This window comes from Ipomoea nil, unplaced genomic scaffold (assembly GCF_001879475.1).
Source record: "Ipomoea nil cultivar Tokyo-kokei standard unplaced genomic scaffold, Asagao_1.1 scaffold1576, whole genome shotgun sequence".
In the NCBI taxonomy this organism is placed as follows: domain Eukaryota; kingdom Viridiplantae; phylum Streptophyta; class Magnoliopsida; order Solanales; family Convolvulaceae; genus Ipomoea; species Ipomoea nil.
Genome location: NW_017618004.1, coordinates 3,999,557 through 4,020,778, shown reverse-complemented (window position 1 = coordinate 4,020,778; position 21,222 = coordinate 3,999,557). Strand labels below are relative to the sequence as shown.

Here is a 21,222-nt window from a genome sequence, read left to right as displayed (position 1 = left end):
TTAGTCATACATTTATAGATGTTGGTCCACTTTGAGTCTTTTTTATCAAAATATCATTATTTAATCTTAGTATTATTTTGGTATAATCATTTTTTGTCATCCGTCAACAAAATCGTTGAAATTCTATTAAATACAATGACATTTCGATCTTCAATTATGATTTTTTTTTTAAAAAAAATAAACATAAACAATTTAGTTTATCAACATACTTTGTATTTAAAAAAAATATCAAAATGTCCTTATATTTTTTGGTCAATTCAATTATTTTGTAAATGGATGACCAAAAATAGTCATACTACAATAATACTAAAACCAAATGATAATATTCTGATAAAAAAGACTCAAAGTTGAGTGCCAGTCTGCTACCTATAAATCTAGAACAAAAAATAGAATTACTTCATTGATTATTTATATTATTTTTTCCCCTATGTAAATTTTACTACCCTTTTCTCATTGAACATGTGATAATTTATTCAACAAAATAAGTAATATTTGACCAGTATAATAGGATAAAATTCAAATTTCACCAGTGGTGAGGACTATGATAAGAATAGAACTCAAAACCATTTGCAATAGTTCTAAAGGGCCACATAATGGAGAAGGGGAAAGCAAATATAAACTCAGTTCCAAAAACTAAAGAACATCAGAGTTGTTAAAACATCACCAAAACCCAACATCAAATCCACTGTTCTTTACACCTTCAGCTAAGTACCTAACCTTAAATTTTATGTACACTGCAAAAGCAGCCCAACCTGGACAGAGCTCCATGTTTCATTTGAAACAGGTATACTATACTAAGCCACCTACAAACCAAACTTTCACACAAAACCTAAGCTCAATCCAAGAAAGAAGATTCAACCAATGCTGGGTGCGATAAGGCGGTGGGCTGGTCGTATTGAACTGTTAAGCGCAGCTTTAATTCTACTGAACACCACTTTCAAAGGAACGCATGCTATTGTGGGGCCTCTAAGCTGTTGTACTGTGGGGTTCTTCTCTCGATTTTGCTTGCGAGGACCAGTCAATGAAGACAACCTACGAACCTTCTTCGAGAGCATGCTTTCTTTCTTTGATTTTGATGACTTAGTTGATGAGGCGCGAGGTTGAAGCCTACCACCAAAACTTAGTTTCGTTTTGTTGACCATATCGACACCTTTTGGAGCAGAATCATCATCCAAGTCGTGACAGTTGCTAGCGCTCACGAGCAGTTGATCACAGAAGCCATCGTCTAAAACTTCAACAGCAAGCCGGTGACCCGTGATAGGCTGGCCGTTTAATTTGCTCATTAATGAAATGTAAGGGATATGGCGTGTGCGGTAGCAGGACTTGACCTCCACTTTAACATCAGTCAATGAAGAATCAGCAATAACGTGGTGCCTAAGAGAGAAATCGGGTGATTCATACTTAGGGTTAACCACAAAACGAGACAGGCGATAAGGCAGTGACCTTCGTGGAATAGGCAAATCAGCAGTTGGTCCCTTCATTTGAGATTCTTTGTGAGGGCTATTCCTGCTCCAATCTATGAAGTTACCCGTCCGAAAGTTTCTTTTTCCTTTTGATTGCCACTTCGAAGTCTCCTTCCCCATCCTCGGTCCACTATCAAGGATATCTGCATTACCTAAATTTGTACAACCCGACTCATTATGCTCACCACTTCCACAAGACATGGTTTCAACTTGACCACTTTCGCTAGATGGTGCTCCAGCACTGAACTCACCTTTCTGAGAAGCACAGGGTACAATTGGGGATGAGCCTGATGGCGAAACAAACACACAGCATAAGTATGACCAAGATACTATGAAGGTCGGCCACACATAGTGGACAACAATAAAACTCTAGTAGAAAATAATCTTTCCATGAAATTGATTAAGAGGTTTATAAGAAATACTAATCTCTGTAAAGGATAAGTGTCATGTAGAAAGCATCAAAATGAGCAGTTACAGAAACAGGACAGAGAACAAGATGAATTTGATAATGCAATTGAAACTAAAGGGACAGAATTTTTTGAAAAAGCTGGGAAAAGTTAGTTTTATATAATCTATAAAAACAAGACAAAAGTGCACCTCATACTAAATATTCACTAATACGAATAAAGATCAAGAGTAAATATGTTCAAACATCTGAAGACATCACCAACGAGTCAAATAACAGAAAAGGGGAATCATTTATACAAACAGTATTCTATCAATCAAAATATTATATTACTCTATACATATAACCATCAATAAAGAGAAAGGGAGGGAGGGAGGGGGGGTGGGGGGGGGGGTGGGTATGGCCAAACAACTTTTAGACGGTCAGTCATCTGATACAAATCAAGCAGGAAAGGAAAGTAATCAAATAGTCATTCAAGTGGTAGAATTCAAGGAAGCATAGAATAAGGGATTGACTGATTATGTAAATCCTTGCTTATTTTATGGAGCGGATAATTAGGGATTGACTAATCATGTAATCAATAATTGATGCTCCTACCTTATTTTACATATAGTAATAGACTATAAATAGGGATTATCTCTTAGAAGAGAGGGCATCCAACCATCTATTCTAAGTTCTATTATAGCTGTAGCAGCTGGACAAGAGCCTGAAACTCTTGTTGGAGGGTGTCTTAGTGACAGCCCTGTGCCTCTTTCCCATTCAATAAAACCATTTTATCTTTCTCTTCTTTTTCCCTGTTCTTTACTCTAACATCATCTCATTTCCAAAAAGATCTCGTAAAAAGTTACTGCAACATACTCGGAGGTAAACTATCACGTGAGAAGGTTAAGAATACCTCAGCAAAATTTAGTAAAGGGAATTTTGGTAAACAACCAATTTAGAGGGAACAAAAATTTTCTAAAATAACAGCAAAAAGTGAAATACAAAACAAGTGAATGTCCTACCAAACCAAGTATTTTCTTTTGGTACATAATTGGAAAATACTATAAGTGTCATTTATGGTTATAATTACCTTCCGCAAAGAAAGGAACATCAAACAACCTCCTTGAATAACCACTCTCAGCAAACTCCAAAGTTTCTGATATCTCATTCTCCTGCTTGCATTTACCACAAGAGTCCCCAGATGCATTAGATGATGTTCCATTTTCACATAATGCGCCTGCACTGTTTGATTTATTATTAATTACCATCGCCTTGCCATCGAGGGCTTTGTCAAGAGCTGCTCCAATAGGACTAGGAACTTCTTCACACATAATAGGAACCGATAACATGGCTGTACTCTGCAAAACCTTTGTCAAGGGACGACAGCGGCTTTTCTTTTTCAGACACTCATTAATGCGCACCACCTGAGATCTCTTTCTTTTCACCGATTGCACCACCCCCATCCCCAGGTCATCAAGACCTTTCATACGTTGAGTGCCTTCGATTCCATCATCTTCCGAATCATTTGGGGTCTTTTGCTGCCCCCGCACCCTACAATTTGTCCCCTCAAAGGATACACTAGAGTGCGATAATTTAGGTTTTGAACGTGAATTATCTTCAGAGCTACTATAATCCCCATTCACATTTTCAATTCCTTCTCGGGACGAAGCAGGTAACTCTCCAATAAGATTTTGCCCTCCATTTTGCTTATCTAATCCCAAAGAAAAACTGGGATTAGCTTTTCCAAGGAAACTTCTTTCAATCTCAAGAGCATGAAGAATGGCATCTTCTCTGCGGTTATATTTCACTGCCTTCCTAGAACCACTAGCTGCAACTAACAAAGCTTTCTCAATGCACTTATCATACTCCCCACAACGAAAAGCCCTAACTCGCTTAGAGTTCTCAAGATTATGCCAGTCTCTGAAACATCCATCAGTACAAACTTCCTCACAAATGTTTTTTCAATTCTAAAAATGATAATTGCAACCAATAAACAATTGTAAAAGAAAAACAGACAACACAAAAAGAAGAAGAAGAAAATCAAATAAAGGATTACAACAGATAAAATACTGTATTGAATTAAAGAGCAAAAAGGTAGGGAAAACACTTACATACATGTATCCTTTAATCCAAGGAGTTTAACTGGAGTTCCAGATCTCCCAGAAACCGAACTTCTCTCGGGCAACTCTTCCGGGCACAAAATTTGGCCCGGCCACCACTGTCCATTTCGCCGGCGGACCCAAACCAACCCGCTCGCCGGAACGTCAATGGGTTTAGCTCTGCACTCCCCAGAACTTCCCATGACTCTAATTCAACTAATGGTATGATGATTGATGGAAGAAACTAAAATTCATCAAAAATTCAATATGAACAGAACATTTCAAAGCACACGGGAGCGAAACAACTTGGCCGGCCTGCTTTTTGGAGAAAAATGCAGGTTCCTTTTCGTAAGCAATAGTAAAATATAAGTACTTGAAAGAAAATCTAAAACCACATGTCAAACCACCGGGGAGGGGGGGGGGGGGTGGTGGGGAACCACAAGTAGGCCTTGTTTTGGCGTGGTTAGCAAATATCCAATTATATTAAAATGATTTTCAGAAATCATTTTCCGAGTTTCTAGTGTTTGGAAAGGAGGAAAATACTAAAGTCAATGGAAAATGAAGTTTGGTCAATGGAAAATTGAGTCATTTTTACATAAAATGACTTACTTTTTTTTTGAGGGGAAGTCATTTTCCGCTTCATCTTCTTCGCATATGAGACTGCCAACTCCTCCTTCGCACAAGATCAGTGAAACCATGAACGCCCCCTTATTCGCACAGAAACTACAAAGACGACCAATGCGATATTCACCATCTTCTCAATCACCGGAAACCATTTCCGGCTGTGGGTACGAAAACCCACAGCCGGTAATGGTTTCCGACTTGGACCAAGCCAGAAACCAGGGAAACCATATTGGTTTCCGGCAAACTGCTCTAATTTTATTTTTTTAAATTTTTTTAATAAATTTATTGTTTAGAATTTTTAAAATAGATTTGAAGATTTGAAGATTATAGGACAAACAAAATATCTCTTTGCATTATAACAATCAAAATGATCAAGTATACAATTTTGTTCATTTACCTACTCATTTTATGGAAAATGAACCAAACACACAAAGGCAGTTTTCTGTTGTGCAGCCAAACACTAGAAAGGAAAATATTTTCCGGAAAATGAGTCATTTTTTAGAAAACATTTTCTCAAAGTCATTTTCCTGCTTTCCAAACGGACCCTTAGTGGATTTTACCAGTAAATTGTATCAACTATTAATAAAAATATTTGATAAAATTAAATATTTAAGTTAGCTATTAACATGTAAAATGATGAGTATACATATATTTTATAATAATAATTATTATTTAATAAATGAAATAAAATTAAATAATTTAAAAAAAAAACATAAGGAGAATATTGTTCGGTTCTTTTTAATTTTGTCGTTTTTTCTACATCGGTGGGAAAATTGATATATGAGCCTGGAAGCTTTTAAACATAAAGCTTGTGCATATGTTGATAGGTAAGCAATGAGCCAGCCAAACTGATTCTTACCTTCACGATTTCACGAAGTCAAAATAGTTCCACAATATTTTTTTTTTAATACATGGGTGTTTTGAGAAAATGAAAACATTTTTTTCAAAATGCTTAAGGACAAATATTGCAAATTGTAACGTTTGCATTTACAGTGGTTTGGAACAAATCGCTGAATAATCAAACGCTTTATTTAACGTTTTGACTAAGGTCAAAATACTAAAGTGACGAATCCACCATTTACCAAACATGATAATTTTAAAGTCTACAAATTCTATAATTTTTTATGAAAAGTTCTTGGGAAAGAAAGACATATAGGGGATATCATGACAACTGAAAATATATTTATGGGAAGATTGGGGGTTTTTCTGCAACACTTCCCATATTTTGCAAAAATATATGAAACCAATTTTTTTTTTTTTTCTCCCATCTGAAAGTAATCATCTTTATTATTTTCATTGTCTTCGTAATTTAGAGATGGATTTTATTTGGCTTCTCTTTTGAGTTTCACACTAAAAGTACACAGTGCATGCAATGCCAATGTGTGAGCTGTGAAACTGTGCAGACGATGGAAGAGAATGGGAAAAAAAAAAAAAAAAAAAAAAACTCCATGCTCCATAATTTATTTTTAGCTTGAAAAAAAAGGGTTAATCTTTGAAAGTAAAATTAGTTCACTTTAGATTACATTATTTGGGTAATGAATTTGTAGGTATGTTCTCGTGTAATTTAAGCCCGTTTATAAATTCAAAAAAATAACTTTTAAAAGTCATTTTTTAAAAAACTTTTATTATGAATGCTTAAATGCTTGTTGTAGTATTAATAGACTAATAGTAGTGGTTTGGATTTTTCGTACTTTGTATGTCGTGAAAGATTGTTAGTTTATTATTTGTTCTTTGCATATATTATGATTAGTCATGTAAGTTGATTAGTGAACTTGCACCACTTAAAGATTATTGGTTTATTATTTGTTCCTTGCGTATATTAGACACACAATTATTGAGTGAAATATATATTACCATTACAGGTTAAGTGATAATATGCTGAGAAAATTAAATAGTCATTGTTGATATCTTTTTAAGTCACTATATGTGTGATTGGGTGTTTGTCTTTTTAACCAAATCACATGGAAGTAGTGAAACAAAACTCCAAACAAACTTTTCATCTTATTTGCAGTCGATCCCCTTGTCTACTTCACAGCAAAAATCCAAAATCAAAGTACCTCTCACAAATCACAAACAAACATTTTAAATATTCTTATAAGCCACTTCTACGCTTTTAATGACTTATGGGTATGTTAGCTTTAAATGCAACAATTTATTTAGTAACGTTTTAACTTTTGAATTTATCTATTATAATTAGTCAAATATATAAAGTGAAATTAGAAAAGAGTAATAATAAAATAATTGAAATTTTTTTAAAATAAATAAAGTACAAAAATATTGCCATGCCTTTTAGAGCATCCATATTAATGAAGTTTTGTTGGGTTTTTGTGGGGTCTATGGTGATATAGAGGTGAGATAAGCAATTTTGATATATTGCAACTTATGATATTTTTGTGGGGCTTAAGGAGAGAGAAGGAGAAGATTGTTCGCAATTCGGGCGCGTCTCGCGCACAAAAGCGCTGCACTACATGGTAGGTTTTCTTTTTTTCTTCTTTTTCATGTTTCCATGTCAGATGGCTTTTTAAGTTTTTTCTTTTATTTCTTTTCCTCTCCCCTCTTTCTCATAATTGGGTCATAAAAAACTAAACTAGTATGGATACTCTTATTTACTTAGGAAGCTTGCTATACACCTAACACCTAAGCATTGAAATATATATATATATATATATATATATATATATATATATACTTTGGCATGACAACTCATCTTGCAAAGACTATCATTAATGCTTCATGAACCGAGAATTTAAAATTGTAAATCGAATCAGTGACCATACCTAAGAGCATCCCTAATAGGGGAATTTTGAATGATTTTTGCAGGTTAGGTTGCTTACGTGGAGGAGAGATAGAGAGAAAAGAGAAGATGTTGAGTGCTTGCGGCAAATTATTGTATGGACCATGTCCACACAATGTTATGTGGACCACAACAAAAAGTACATTTTTAATATACTAAATGTACATTATTTTTGTACTGAATATACATCATACAATATAATGTACACTCAGAACAAAAATAATGTATATCCCCTGTATACAATATACATTATTTTTGTACTGAATGTACATTATTTTTGTATTGAATGTACATTATTTTATAGTAGACAAAATATGGTCCACACAACTTGTGTGGATCATGGTTCACACAATAATGATTGGGGTGCTTGCAGGAGAACTTGATTTTTGGAAGAAAAGTGAAGCCCACTAAAAAAAAAAAAACCCAATCCTCTAGTGTGCGTGAAGTAGAGATGACCACGGTTCCGGTTTGAACCGTAGGTTCAAACCGGAACCGGGACTGTGCAAACCGGAACCGTCCGTACGGTTCTGGTTCCGGTTCTAAATCGGAACCTATAAGGTTCCGGTTAAGGTTTGTAAAATCTTGGAACCGGAACTGGCGGTTCCGGTTCCAAACCCAAAAAAAAAAAAAAATTATAGTATTTTTTTTAAATTTGTTTTTAATAATTTCGGTTAGAACCGGAACCGGAACCTTACTATAAGGTTCCGGTTTCACCATCCACGGAACCGGAACCGTGGTCACCCCTAGCGTGAAGCACACCAGAAACACCTAATCGGGCGCATTAAACTATATATTATTTTTTCTATTTTGCTTTTCAAATTTTGTTTTTGTTTTTTCCCCTTCATTCTCATATGATCTTTTGAAGATATTCTAAGAGCAACATTATCAGAGATTATTTTAGGGAGAATGTCACCTTACGCCCACAGCAGAAGCATGTTCCACACGCGCCTGCTGACGGCCACTCTGACTTTTGTTGAACTTTTTACTTTTTTATTAATTTTTTTTTCACCCACATTTTTATCTATTTCCTAATACATTTACAAAACCCCTCAATAATCGTATTAGAGATCCACTGTCATGGATGCTCTAAGTCACGTCGGTCAAACCTGAATCTGATTCGTGAACAAATGTTGACCGAACTTATGTGGCCAATGGCCAATCTCACAGTGACACCTCTAATTTCACATGTGCCTCACGCTCGAGTTTACCTGTTCAAAAATGGCGGAGGGCATGATTGCAGCATTTTTGTCACTTGCGTCTGAGAGTAATGCTGATTGTGTTTCATTCATCTTTCTCATCTGATTTCTGAAGCATGGTAACACACTGCACTCACTCAATCGCACTTCTCCCCTCTTCTCAATCTTATCTCCTCCCAAATCAATAGAAATCATGAGCTTCTCCCTCTTGATTTTTGCTCTTTTTTCGTTTTCTCCCGTAGTTTTGTCAGATTCTTCGTTTACACCCGAAGCCATCCCCGAGATTTTCCTTACTTTTGCCAAGAAAACTGAGGTTTCGGATTGGATGGTCGGGATCAGGCGGAAGATACATGAAAATCCCGAGTTGATGTTCCAGGAATTTAACACCAGTAAGCTTATCAGGGAGAAATTGGATGAACTAGGGATTCCCTACAAGCACCCATTTGCAGGAACTGGGGTTGTTGGATTAGTTGGTTCGGGAAAGCCCCCCTTTGTTGCTTTAAGAGCAGATATGGATGCTCTGGCCATGGAGGTACACTTCTACTTTTTCTCAGTTCGCTCCATTTCTACATGCTAAACTTTATTGGTTTTGATTGTTGTTCTTAATATTAGAGATTAAATCTTAGGGCAAGTTGGTCAATGATTCTGTAATCCCAATGTTACAAATTCGGAACAATTTATTGGCTTTTTTTTGAACCGGTCAGTTATAAGCAATCTAGGCTCGAACTAGTGAATGCATTCTTGAAAATTTTATCATTAAATGTCCTTTGATATTAGTGCCCAATATTTTGGGACATCCAAACAGTGAAAGGTGTGTGACCAGTAAAAGAGGATAAGGGAGTATATGAAAATTTCTGAGTTACTATGTAGTTGATAATGTAGTGGAAATTTCTGCCTCAGATATAGCATATTGCTATTAGAAGAATTGAGTGTATAAATTTTGAAGGTTGCAAATTTCCATAGGAAATGGTGGAGTGGGAGCATAAGAGTAAGATCCCTGGGAAAATGCATGCTTGTGGACATGATGCACATGTTGCTATGCTTCTTGGTGGCGCGAAGATTCTTCAGGAACATACAAATATGTTGAAGGTTTTACTTCTGCTCATCCCTTTTTATTTATTAGCCAGTCTATATTACATACAGGTTGTTTGGTGTATATATGGCACAGTAATGTCCAGAATATGAACATTACAATTCTTGTCAAAACCTGAAATAGTTGCCCGTACTTTTGACAGGGAACAGTTTTGCTTGTTTTCCAACCAGCGGAGGAAGGAGGGGCCGGGGCTAAGAAAATGATGGATGCAGGAGCGCTGGAAAATGTCGAGGCAATCTTTGGTATGCACGTGAATCCTTTGTTACCTGTGGGTGAAGTGAGATCCAGACCAGGGCCTCTCTTGGCTGGGGCTGGCATTTTCGAAGCTGTAATCAGTGGAAAAGGTGGTCATGCTGCTATTCCTCAGATCTCAATAGACCCGGTTCTTGCAGCCTCAAACGTGATAGTCAGCTTACAGCATCTTGTTTCTCGAGAAGCTGACCCTTTAGACGCTCAGGTTTATATCGATATCTTTCTGTGCCTCATGTCTTTGTGCATGACAACAAAATCTGTTGAGTCCCCTAACCACTACCTCACCTTTGGTATGGAGTTGGTTCTGATACTAAATTGAAGCATGTGCTCCATCTCAACTAAAAGCTTAAGCAGATAGCTGAATTATACATTTATGTTTATATATTATATGCTCAACACCTCCACAAACAGATTCAACTATGTTATGGTGGTAAAAGTTCATCAGGGAGAATCGAAATAATGTTTTGAACGCCATGCTTTCTAATAGTCACGTTTGCTTCAGTTTGAACCAAGGGCCTTTATTGCTTTATTCATCATTGTTCACGTGTGCAGGTAGTTACAGTTTGTAAATTTGAAGGAAGTAGTGCGTTTAACGTTATCCCTGATTCTGTCACCATCGGTGGCACTTTCCGAGCCTTCTCAACGGAGAGCTTAATGCATCTGAAGCAGCGTATTGAGGAGGTAACACTCGTATTTGTGAATGATTATGAGACTGTGTTGGTACTTTTACATCCTCTGAAATGCTATCTCAGTTGTCTAATCACACGATAAAGAAAACTAGTTCTTTCTACTGACAGGTAATCGTAGGACAGGCCGCTGTTCAGAGGTGCAATGCAACTGTTAATTTTTTCGCAGATGACAACCTGATTAGCCCGCCAACCGTAAACAACAAAGACCTGCATAATCACTTCGAGAAAGTTGCAACTGACATGCTCGGAAGCTCCCACGTTCAAGCCATGGAACCGCTTATGGGGTCTGAAGATTTCGCGTTTTACCAGGAGACAATGCCCGGTTACTTCTTCTTTCTCGGGGCAAAGGATGACACGAACATAAAACTCGCATCAGCACACTCCCCCTACTTTAAGATCAGCGAAGACGCCCTACCTTATGGCGCTGCACTTGGTGCATCATTGGCAGTTAGGTATGTTCTTGAAAACCAGCCAGAAGATGCTTTACTGAATAGAAGAAATCACCAAGAATTGTGAACCCATCAATGGAGATCCCATCTGCATTTATCTGTACTGGTAGTGGTTGGACTTGGACAGTATCATGACAGACATCTCTGATCTCTTTGTAATATTTTGTACATTTATTACTCCTTACATGTTTACAGGATAATCATATACAAAGTTCCTATTTAATTTAGTTATTTACATGAATTATTCTTTTACATCTTTGTCAAAAATGTACTAAAATGCCATTTTCCTAAAGGTTTTATTTTTATTTTTTATTTTTACCTATCTGCATTTTGTAAGTTGAGATTATGAAATTAATGGCTCACACGAGCAGTTCAGTTAGAGTCACAAAGAATTACACCTAATTTTGGACTAGTGTCCACCTTGAAACGAGGCGGCAAATTATGGTGTGGACACGGTTCCAAAATTGTTTATAATTGTGAATATAGAGTTAAAAAATTATGAATATAGAATTATGTAATTGTGAATATAGAGTTCAATAATTGTGAATATGAAGTTAAAAAATTATGAACATAGAGTTCTGTAATTATGAATATAGAGTTCAATAATGGTAAATATGAAGTTCAAAAATTATGATCATAAAATTTTATAATTATAAACATAGAGTTCAGTAATTATGAATATAGAATCGACTTTACCTTGGAAGGTGACATGGTTCCATGGCATAACAATTGGAGACGAGGCAAATAACAAAATATTATGAAATTAATGGACCCAAAACAAAATTATGAATCAAAATTGGAATTAATTATTTACTTAATTTAATGGGCATTTTAGAGAATGGATGATCCAGTTCGATGCCTGACCCGATTGCGTAATCCATTCATTTCGTCTGGATTACGAGCTCACTCTCACAGCTTCTTAGCCCAACAATGGCGGCAGTGCCGAGCTTTGGCCTCCGCCGTCTACCTTCACGGCCATGGCTACACAGCCTCTGTTCCACGAGAAGACCAGCTCCTTCTCCACGTTCTATCTCGATACTTTCTTCTCTCTCCTCAGTCGAAGACACCGACGACACTCCGCTGAACACAACAGCAGAAAAACCTAACAGTACTACTAGCAGTAACAACAGAACTGATAAGGCGAAAAAGTCATTTTTTCCTAGGCGAGGGCAGACCTTGGAGCTGGTTTGTGAATCTCTAGCTTTCAAAGGCAAAGGCCTTTGCAAGGTCGCCGATACTGGCTTCGTGGTAATGTGCGACCGTGCTCTCCCCGGAGAACGCTTCATTGGCGTCGTCACTCGCAAAAAAGACAATTATGCTGAGGTTCTTTGCGTATTTCCATTGCCATTCGCACGAAGAAGCTGAATTTTATATATGTATTTAGTTTTTTGATACATTATCTATAAGATTGGGTTTTCAAACTTCAAAAATGGTTAGCAGTAGGTGCTTTGAGTTCTTTTAAGTTTTAAGTTTGTTCCTTGTAGGTGAAAATTTTGGAATTTGATGAGATGATTAATGATGTTATGCTGGTTGATGACGACAGGTTAGGAAAATGAAGACCATTACACCTCATTGGGACTATGTTGAAGCACCATGTGAATATGCTTCACATTGTGGAGGTTGCAAGACCCAGAATTTATCATACGAAGCTCAGCTCAAAGCCAAAGAGCAACAAGTTCGTGAGCTTGTTGTACATGTAGGCAAGTTCTCAGATCAAAATCCAGAATTTGCTCATGTGATGCAACCCATTGTTCCTTGTGATATCCAGTTTGGGTATAGAAACAAGGTTCGTAAATGGTTCAGCTCTTTTGATGCAGTTTGACATTTTATTTTATTTGTTTTGGTTTTTGAAGTTTACCTCGCTACTTTGGAGTCTTGGTAAATGAGTAAATAAATAATAGTAGCTCTACTCTTCTTTTTGGAAATGGTGTTTGGCATTTCTATTTTAATCTCCAATTCTCCATTGAAAGGATCTCAGTTTAGAATGAAGAATTGAATGCAGTTGTATGCATATAAATTTGCTGATAGTACAAAATACATTATGTGGTGTTAGTGGAGCTCAATAATTTTTATTTAGTTATTGAATTTTTTGGGGGTCGATGTAAAACTTTGTTGCGAAGAAAGGATAGTAAATAGAGTATAAGAAGTGAAGAACCACAGAGCATATGGAGTATTATTTGAACTGTTAGATTAATGCTATAATATGCTTGACCTTATTGTTGCTCTATGGAACTTTTCTCCCCTTTTTAAAATTACTTTAGTGGGTAATTTTCTTTGCCTACATTCTGAAGATGCTGTGCTGATGGTCTACTAAAATGAGACAAAATGAGCATTGTGATCTATTGCTGTGGAAGTCCTTGACACCCTCTGAAGTCTTGTTTGTCACTTATCCCTTTTTTTTTTTTTGTTTTGTTTTGTGGGGGGGGGGGGGGGGGGGGGGGGGGTTGCGTGTAATTTCTGGCTTGTTTCCAGTCAGTCGCCAAAATTTGATTGTAAACCAATCATAATTTCCTCTTTATCTTGTGATTATACTTCTAGCAAGGTGAGAGATAAAGGTAGAAGAATAATTTTTCACGACTTTAAATTCATCTTCACATTTTTATTCCCTTGAGATGCAGATGGAGTTCTCCTTTGGCCCAAAAGGCTGGATACCTGCAGAGCTGTTACAAGAATGCAAAAATGCTAGAGAATATGCTCTAGGCCTGCATGCTCCTGGATTTTTTGATAAGGTTCTGAACGTCAACAAATGTTTATTACAAAGTGACCCAGCTAACAAGGTAAGCTGTTTTCTTTGGGTATTTTCTTTTAATTAAAAAAAAAAAACTTTATACACAACAAGTCAGTATCCACATAATTTAACTAGAAGTTGTGGTCTTAACTGTTTCGGATTCTTACCATTTTAACGAGTGTATGTCAAATAAGATAGTTTCCTTAGTGCTGTCTCTATGTAGTTTTCACTTAACAAACAAAAAGCTTCTAACAAGTAAGCACACCACTCTAACCCCTGTATCATCTTGACCTACATTTGGAGTTCTTCAAAAATTGGAAACTAGATATGAGAATGAAAAGACTCAAGAGTAAATAAGATTTCTGATTAGAATGAAAATGACTTGTTTCCCCAGCGTTTATAATTTAATTATATTATTTACTTTGGGATGGGTATCCTGCGCTACTTTCTTCAGCAAGTTGTTGTCCATATAATTGGTGTACTGCTTAGGTTTGACGCAAGATTTGGCTTTATTAATGAGAGTTTTAAAGCCCTTTCCTATATGAATCTATGAGTCTATTTCTGATTTAGGTTCTTGCAACTGTGCAACAATATTGGAGGGATCCGGAGTTTGGCCTTTCTCCTTATGATGTCCACTCTCATTCTGGCTATCTGAAACATCTAATGCTGAGAAGCGGCAGGTACTTGTGTTAATATCTTATTATTCATTTTTCCAGTTGGTGTGACAGTGAACCTAATGTTGTTTTGGGTTCTCGCACTTAATTCTCTCATTTTAATGTTAATATAAAATGGGGTCAATTCCTTTATTTGGGAATGGGAATATGTAAGGAACCAAAGGAGAAGTCTACTGATATCTGTTTTAGAGACAAAAAAGCATGAAGCTTCAACCATTTTAGCCATTTTGTTAAGCTGTCTAGGAAAATATGTGTAATTTTAAAATTTTGATATTTGGAGGTCAAAGTTAGTCACAGATCTCATTTTTGACAAAATATCTATAATTTCGGTTTCAGGAATTGCAAAACTGGTCTTCCTGAGCTTATGGTTAATTTTGTGACCTCTTCGTACAGCCCAGAGCTATTGAAATCCATTGTGGAAAAAATTGCAACTATCCCTGAAGTGGTAAGCTAACCTGAAACGTTAACTGCAAAATACTTTTTATGTTGTAGTGTGGAGAAGCACTAATATCCAGATTAGAAGAGCTGATCTGGTACAATTGACTATTCTAACTTTGTCTGACTGCATATGCTTTAACTAAAATGTCTGTGTAGGTAATGCTAGAGAAGCACCTTTTAGTTTTCCATTCATATTTTGCTCTGTTGATGTCACACAGGTAAGCATTGTTAATAATGTGAATACGTCTATAGGCAACACATCTGTTGGCGAGGAAGAATACACATTGTATGGCAAATCTTCTATCACTGAGACTTTAAGAGGGCTTACTTTTCAGATTTCAGCAAACTCTTTCTTCCAGACAAACACACATCAGGTAATTCTTTCACAACAGATTGGCACTAGTTTTTAGAATAACCCTAAGAGGATTTTGGGGGTGGGGTGTGACCATGGGACAAACAGTAGAAGATTCCCTTTTGTAGTTGTGAACTAATGATAAGGTGCAAACTCTCTTTGCAGGCAGAGATTCTTTACAAATTAATTGAGGACTGTGCCTCTCTCAAAGGAGATGGCTCAGAAGTTGTTCTTGACCTATTCTGTGGGACAGGAACCATTGGTCTTACACTGGCCAAAAGGTAATTTCCTGTTGTTTGAACTGGAGGGGGTGGTGTTTCACTGATCTCAAACTAACGAATATTTTCTTGATAGAGTGCGGCATGTTTATGGTTATGAAGTCGTTGCTCAAGCAATCTCAGATGCAAATCAGAATGCAAAGCTCAATGGAATCTGCAATGCAACATTCATTGAAGGAGATCTTAATAAGATTGATGAAAACTTTGGCAGCAATTTTCCCAAGCCTGACATTGTCATTACAGGTCTTTAATGATTTCTTTGGTTGAATATTTTAATTTCTCTGTGTATAGAGAATTAGAGTAATTCCACTAAAAATAATAGAAGGCAATAACAATTAACAAAGCAAAAATAGAGTAATCAGGGAAATTGGGTTTGTGGTATGATACTGAAAATAATTGTGACTTATTCCCTTGAAATAGTTTAAGTCATGGCATCAACCACACAAAAGTAGGAGCCAGAAACTTGATAAACTAAAGAAAAACAATTAAAAGAAAAAATAAGAAAAAAAGTTAGTTGAACCAAAATGTTGAAAGGTAGAAAGCGTCCCATGGTTCTTATAAGATGTATGTTGCAATACAACTATCAAATATGAGTACTTGGTATCCTTGGGATTGTCTGATTTGATCTCCCACAAGACTTGGGGGAGTAAATATATTTATACCTGTTTTTTCACATTATTTATGTAGGAAACCTTATGCTGATAACCTGAATAACAAACATTGTATCGCGGAGTAACTACTGCCCTAGAAGCAAATTTGCCGCTGCCAATGCATGCTTGCAAAAGTAGCGTCACCCCCCACGGTTAATACAATGGTATCCATAATTGTGCACCCGGTTCAGAGATGGAAACTTACACTAACTCAGAGTAGTTGAAAGGATAAGTGTATGTCTAAACTCATGGACGGTCTCCTTTAAATATTGGAGGCCAAAAGAATATGACAACATGTTATCTAAAGTAGGGATGGTAATGGGGCAGTGTAGGGGCAAGGGCATGAGCCATATCCCCGGGGCCCCGTCTCTGCCCCCACATTCTCACCCTCAATCCTTGCACCTGCACCCACACCCGCATGGGGATAAATCCTCTTCCCATACCTGCCCTCGTGATACCCATGATGGCGAGGAATCCCTGCTGCGTTATTTTTACTATTAATATCACAATTTTTTAATACATAGAGAAAGTGATAATTTCACAAATTTAAATTTAATATAAAATTTATAATATATTTGAACAATAAAAATATCTAAAACACTTCATTAATACATTATATCTCAATAATTAAAACACTAAAACATAACTACAAATTATAAATACTAGAATTATTTATAAAAATTTAAATATAGAATATAATATATAGTAGTAGATATAATATATAATATTACACACACACGGGTGTGGGTGCAAGGATGGAGCGGGGATACCTCTCGACTCAACATACCTGCATAAGTAAAAAATGTCCCACCATTAACCAAATATTGTGGGTATCTTATTCCATATTGGGGCAGGGAAATGAGTAACTCATTGGGTGCGGTTTCAATTAACCAATTAACATCCCTAATCTAAACAAATCGTACCCGTGCACTAGCTTGTGGATGAAAATAATCCAAGACAATTATTGCTTAATGCCTTAATTAGTTTACAGATGTTAGGGACAGTGTTAGAAAATACACAGTCAACTACCCTAACATCTATAAACTAACTCAACAATATTTGTCGTGATTATTTTTCATCCACAAGCTAGTATGTGGCCAAGATTTCCTTGGATAATATGTGGTCATATTCTTTTGGTCTCTAGTATTTGAAGGGGATTGTTCATGAGTTCAAATAGACTAAGATTGTCTTCCCACTTTTCCTCTTTCCTATTGAGTTATTGGTATGTTTCTATTTTTGAACTAGGTGCACGGTTGTAGAGATTGTGTTAACCTTGGGGGATGATGCTGGTTTTGCAAGCCTGCAGCAGTAGTGCAAATTTGCTTCTAGGGCAGTTCTTACTCCACAGCATAGTGGTTGTTATTCACATTATCAACATAAGATTTCCTACAATCTAGAAATGATTAAATGAATGTGTTGATAGTAGTGAATTTTAGAATCTAGTGCAAATTTGCTTCTAGGGCAGTTCTTACTCCACAGCATAGTGTTTGTTATTCACATTATCAACATAACATTTCCTACAATCTAGAAATGATTAAATGAATGTGTTGATAGTAGTGAATTTTAGAATCAACCAACACAATTTCTCTATTTTTGTTCTCCTAACATGAGCCACCAAAGTCCATTCTTGGGTATTAATGGAGGAGTCTTATTCACCTTCAACTTTATCTTGGGACTACCTCTGTTTATTCCTCTCTGCCCATTTCTGCCATGACCTTTTTCTTATCTTTACCTCTTCTGGTTTTTGGATTGGAAGTTGTGTTGGTTCATGTTCCTCTTGTCCAAGAAATCTTTGGTTTGGAAAAAAAACCCGTCACACCCAAATCAAGAAATTGTTGGCAGTTCACCCAATTTTGCAATGACTATGCCCAGAATTCTACTTCTCAATGAGTTATTGGTTGCCATGGATGCAAAAATTGCAATCCCAGATTCTTGTAAAAGGTCTCAGTCTTGACTTACATCTAAAAGGGCTAATAAATTAAAGCTGAGATGGCTCCTAAAAACATGTATCAGGTTGTAGAACTGGTGACAGTGGTGAGGGAGGCAGTTGAGGACAGTTGCAATGCCCAACAAAGAATATTGTAATACTTTTATAGTCTTAGTTGAGACTTGAGTCACCTTGAAGATATAGAAACCTTTTTTCTCCTTTTTAAAGGGTGATCGTGATGCTTTGACATAACCAACTTTGTTGAAATGGGTTCTACTAGTGGTTATTATCTAGTCACTAAGTATGGAACTATTATAGAATTTGGATAAGTAAATCTGCATAGCTGTGGTCCACTAAGAGTCAATATTAGTACCAAAGACCAAATTGGGTGAGTGGTTGAGTACTTGAGAAATTTACTAGTAAATACTGCTTTGTGGGAGGTAACTAGCTCATTATATTTCACTATTTTGAATCTCTCAAACTATTGTTAGTACTAACAAAATAATGTCTACAAGGATAAAAGTGAGTTTTATGTTAAGCATGCAAATCTTAAGGTAACGACTTGGGAGTAAATAAAAATACTCGTTAGGATCAACTTATCTTAATAAAGAGACTAATTATAAAGTTAGTTGTCGATTTGTTGAGGGGAATGACTTAAAACCCAGTAGGTGATGAATTCGTTGAGTCGTAGTGGTTTCCACTCTAGCGGTCAAACAAAGCCATGGAAAGAATCACAAATTAGTGTGAGACCAGTGGTCCTACTAAGGCGGACTTGATGTATTCACTACTTATCCGAGAGGTTGGGCATACATTGCTCTTAATGATTTTATATCTCTATGACTCTATTCTCTAACTAGGTAGTTTATGTTGAGATAGACTTAATGAAATCGCCTACTTGAGTGAGATGGGTTAGCTGCCTTTTATGAAAGACGATGTGTTTTCTTTCTAGAGCACTCATGAGCATCCTGAGGTTCAATTGGGCTAAAATATATGTTATTTATCGTGGAACTTGCACAAGTTCTAAAGGTGAGATACATGCCGCTGTAGTAAGTCTCCAATCTAATAGTTCAAGATTCATTACTCACTAAATGGGAGAATACTTTGTCAGTTTGTGTCACTACGTGTTAGTTCAATCCTTTACACACTAGCACTTAAGTGTCAAGTCTTTGCCCTAAGTATTTTCTCCGTCATCGTGCCTTTGCATTTATGGGGGATTTTCGTAAAAAGTTAACTACCCCTAGTATCTATAAACTAACTCAATAACATTGTCTTGGGTTATCTTTCATCCACAAGCTGGTGTGTGTGATCATGATTTGTTTAGATAATATGTGGTCATATTCTTTTGGTCTCTCGTATTTTGTTCATGAGTTTAGATAGACCAAGATTTTCTTTTCACTTATGCTCTCTACTACTTTGAGCTTTTGTGAAAGTTTCTATCGTTGAATCGGGTGCATAGTTACAAAGATTGCTATGTAAACCTTTGGGGTGGGGGGGTTGCTTTTGCAAGCCTGCATTGATAGTGGCAAATGGTTACTCCATGACACAATGTTTGTTATTCATATTATCAGCATAATATTTCCTACAATTTATACTTGTAATTTGAGTGCAATGCTACGGTGCAAGATTTGCTGACAGTAGTTCATTGTGTCGCACCTGTAGATCCAAATCGTCCAGGAATGCACATGAAATTGATTAAGTTTCTGCTACAGTTGAAGGCAGCTCGCATTGTCTATGTATCATGTAACCCTGCCACTTGTGCTCGTGACCTTAATTACCTCTGTTTTGGTGTAGTAAGTATTTCAACTCTTCTATATCTCACTTAATAATGTCTCAATTTGGTTGTTCCTGAAGTCCTTCACATGGTTCAATTTCAGCCTGAGAAAAATATAAGTGGGTGCTACAAGCTTAGTAAATTGCAACCAGTGGACATGTTCCCGCATACTCCTCACATTGAATGTGTTTGTTTGCTGGAGCTTCTTTGATAATCGGTGGCAACAGAAGCAGAGGAAATTCAGAGAGATATGGACGCAATCTGTGCAAGTGCTTCCAAGATCATTCTTGTTCTCAGGGTGTGGAAACTGGAAAGGTCACACTGAATGAGGCGAATTGGCATAATATAGTTGGAATGCTCCCATTTTTGGTTTGGGAAGTGCGCTGAAGGGCTTCCCGAAAGGATTTTAAGTGGAGCCATGCTTCAAGGCAGTCTTGGTTTATTGTTTTTCTTGGACAACAGCAAAGAAACCGACGAGCCAAAAAGCTTAAGGTGACATCTTTTGAGTATGGAGTTCACTTGCTGCTTCGCCATACAATCCTCGAATGATTCTAATTCTTATACTAACACAAATGGATCCCTTGAGGTATGTCTCTGCTATGCTCTTGGTTTATTCATGTATTATAGTTTAGGTTATTCGTAAACTTCAGTTGTGACAAATGCTATTCATTGGTTTATACGGAGTATATGAATTGAAATTACCAATCATACCATCTGTTAGTAATTTGCCTCTAGGTAGAGTTGTCACTGGTAAGTAAAGGAACAAAGCTGGTGTGTAAATAAACTGAAAGATTAAAAAAAATGTCAAATGGAAACAAGAAGATGATAAAGCAAATCTCAAATGAAGTGATTCAACTGCAGAAATCTTTTGTTGAATGTGGACATAATCCATGCAAATCGAAACCTACAGATTCTGCACTGTAATGGCTCAGTTTGAAACCTGGAAATTGCAGGTCACCTATTGGTTGGCTACTTGGCTTGATTTTTTTTTTTTTTTTTTTGAAATCTAAAAGTAGGTTGAGCAAGCAATGTGGCATGGTGTATACGAATATATTAGCCTATTAGGGTGGGTATGTAATTAGTTTGTAGACATTATAATGTTTGCAAGAAAACTTTATTGACGTTGCACTTCACCATTCATTCCTCATCCAGTTTGTGCATACGAGTTTTATATAACCTAGCAAAAGTGGATTTTAATATTGTTCGCAAAAGGTTGAATTTCCAATCTCAAGGGCCCTTCACGCCCCAACCCGGCAGAACATTTGGAAGGATGTAAATCATGGTAACTCAAACACAAAGATCAAACCTTTGCGTTATTGTCCCTAAACTTCATCTCTGTGACCAACTGAGCTGATTT

The 21,222-nt window shown here is 36.5% G+C and overlaps 3 protein-coding genes across 4 annotated transcripts; 2 read left to right on the top strand and 1 right to left on the bottom strand.

Moving 5' to 3' along the window:
- Nucleotides 1–566: 566 nt before the first annotated feature.
- Nucleotides 567–4,349, bottom strand: LOC109190821 (uncharacterized protein At1g51745-like). 2 transcript variants are annotated; one of them, XM_019341448.1, is made up of 4 exons: nucleotides 3,963–4,349; nucleotides 2,942–3,771; nucleotides 1,208–1,750; nucleotides 567–1,177 (listed from the first exon to the last, which is right to left on the bottom strand). In XM_019341448.1, the coding sequence occupies exons 1-4, from the start codon at nucleotides 4,151–4,153 to the stop codon at nucleotides 855–857; spliced, it is 1,887 nt and encodes a 628-aa protein (XP_019196993.1). In that variant the 5' UTR covers nucleotides 4,154–4,349; the 3' UTR covers nucleotides 567–854. The 2 variants fall into 2 exon arrangements, with proteins under 2 accessions (XP_019196993.1, XP_019196992.1); XM_019341447.1 differs by having other exon boundaries at nucleotides 567–1,750.
- Nucleotides 4,350–8,612: 4,263 nt separating this feature from the next.
- Nucleotides 8,613–11,299, top strand: LOC109190804 (IAA-amino acid hydrolase ILR1-like 4). The gene is made up of 5 exons (XM_019341426.1): nucleotides 8,613–9,096; nucleotides 9,528–9,653; nucleotides 9,800–10,114; nucleotides 10,462–10,590; nucleotides 10,707–11,299. The coding sequence occupies exons 1-5, from the start codon at nucleotides 8,758–8,760 to the stop codon at nucleotides 11,112–11,114; spliced, it is 1,317 nt and encodes a 438-aa protein (XP_019196971.1). The 5' UTR covers nucleotides 8,613–8,757; the 3' UTR covers nucleotides 11,115–11,299.
- Nucleotides 11,300–11,889: 590 nt separating this feature from the next.
- Nucleotides 11,890–20,578, top strand: LOC109190809 (uncharacterized RNA methyltransferase BH0687). The gene is made up of 10 exons (XM_019341433.1): nucleotides 11,890–12,370; nucleotides 12,591–12,833; nucleotides 13,666–13,824; nucleotides 14,346–14,455; nucleotides 14,786–14,894; nucleotides 15,106–15,261; nucleotides 15,405–15,520; nucleotides 15,594–15,760; nucleotides 19,754–19,884; nucleotides 19,969–20,578. The coding sequence occupies exons 1-10, from the start codon at nucleotides 11,978–11,980 to the stop codon at nucleotides 20,074–20,076; spliced, it is 1,692 nt and encodes a 563-aa protein (XP_019196978.1). The 5' UTR covers nucleotides 11,890–11,977; the 3' UTR covers nucleotides 20,077–20,578.
- Nucleotides 20,579–21,222: the final 644 nt, after the last annotated feature.

What these genes read in the sequence shown, in the direction of transcription:
- LOC109190821 (XM_019341447.1), bottom strand. Translation starts at nt 4,153, where the DNA reads ATGGGAAGTTCTGGGGAGTGCAGAGCTAAACCCATTGACGTTCCGGCG. An exon ending in GGATTAAAGGATACATGTAT is followed by an intron (nt 3,772 to 3,962) that starts GTAAGTGTTTTC and finishes TGGATGTTTCAG; the next exon opens with AGACTGGCATAATCTTGAGA. An exon ending in TGTTCCTTTCTTTGCGGAAG is followed by an intron (nt 1,751 to 2,941) that starts GTAATTATAACC and finishes TTTCGCCATCAG; the next exon opens with GCTCATCCCCAATTGTACCC.
- LOC109190804 (XM_019341426.1), top strand. Translation starts at nt 8,758, where the DNA reads ATGAGCTTCTCCCTCTTGATTTTTGCTCTTTTTTCGTTTTCTCCCGTA. An exon ending in AACATACAAATATGTTGAAG is followed by an intron (nt 9,654 to 9,799) that starts GTTTTACTTCTG and finishes TACTTTTGACAG; the next exon opens with GGAACAGTTTTGCTTGTTTT. An exon ending in TGAAGCAGCGTATTGAGGAG is followed by an intron (nt 10,591 to 10,706) that starts GTAACACTCGTA and finishes TTCTACTGACAG; the next exon opens with GTAATCGTAGGACAGGCCGC.
- LOC109190809 (XM_019341433.1), top strand. Translation starts at nt 11,978, where the DNA reads ATGGCGGCAGTGCCGAGCTTTGGCCTCCGCCGTCTACCTTCACGGCCA. An exon ending in TCCAGACAAACACACATCAG is followed by an intron (nt 15,262 to 15,404) that starts GTAATTCTTTCA and finishes CTCTCTTTGCAG; the next exon opens with GCAGAGATTCTTTACAAATT. An exon ending in GCCTGACATTGTCATTACAG is followed by an intron (nt 15,761 to 19,753) that starts GTCTTTAATGAT and finishes TCGCACCTGTAG; the next exon opens with ATCCAAATCGTCCAGGAATG.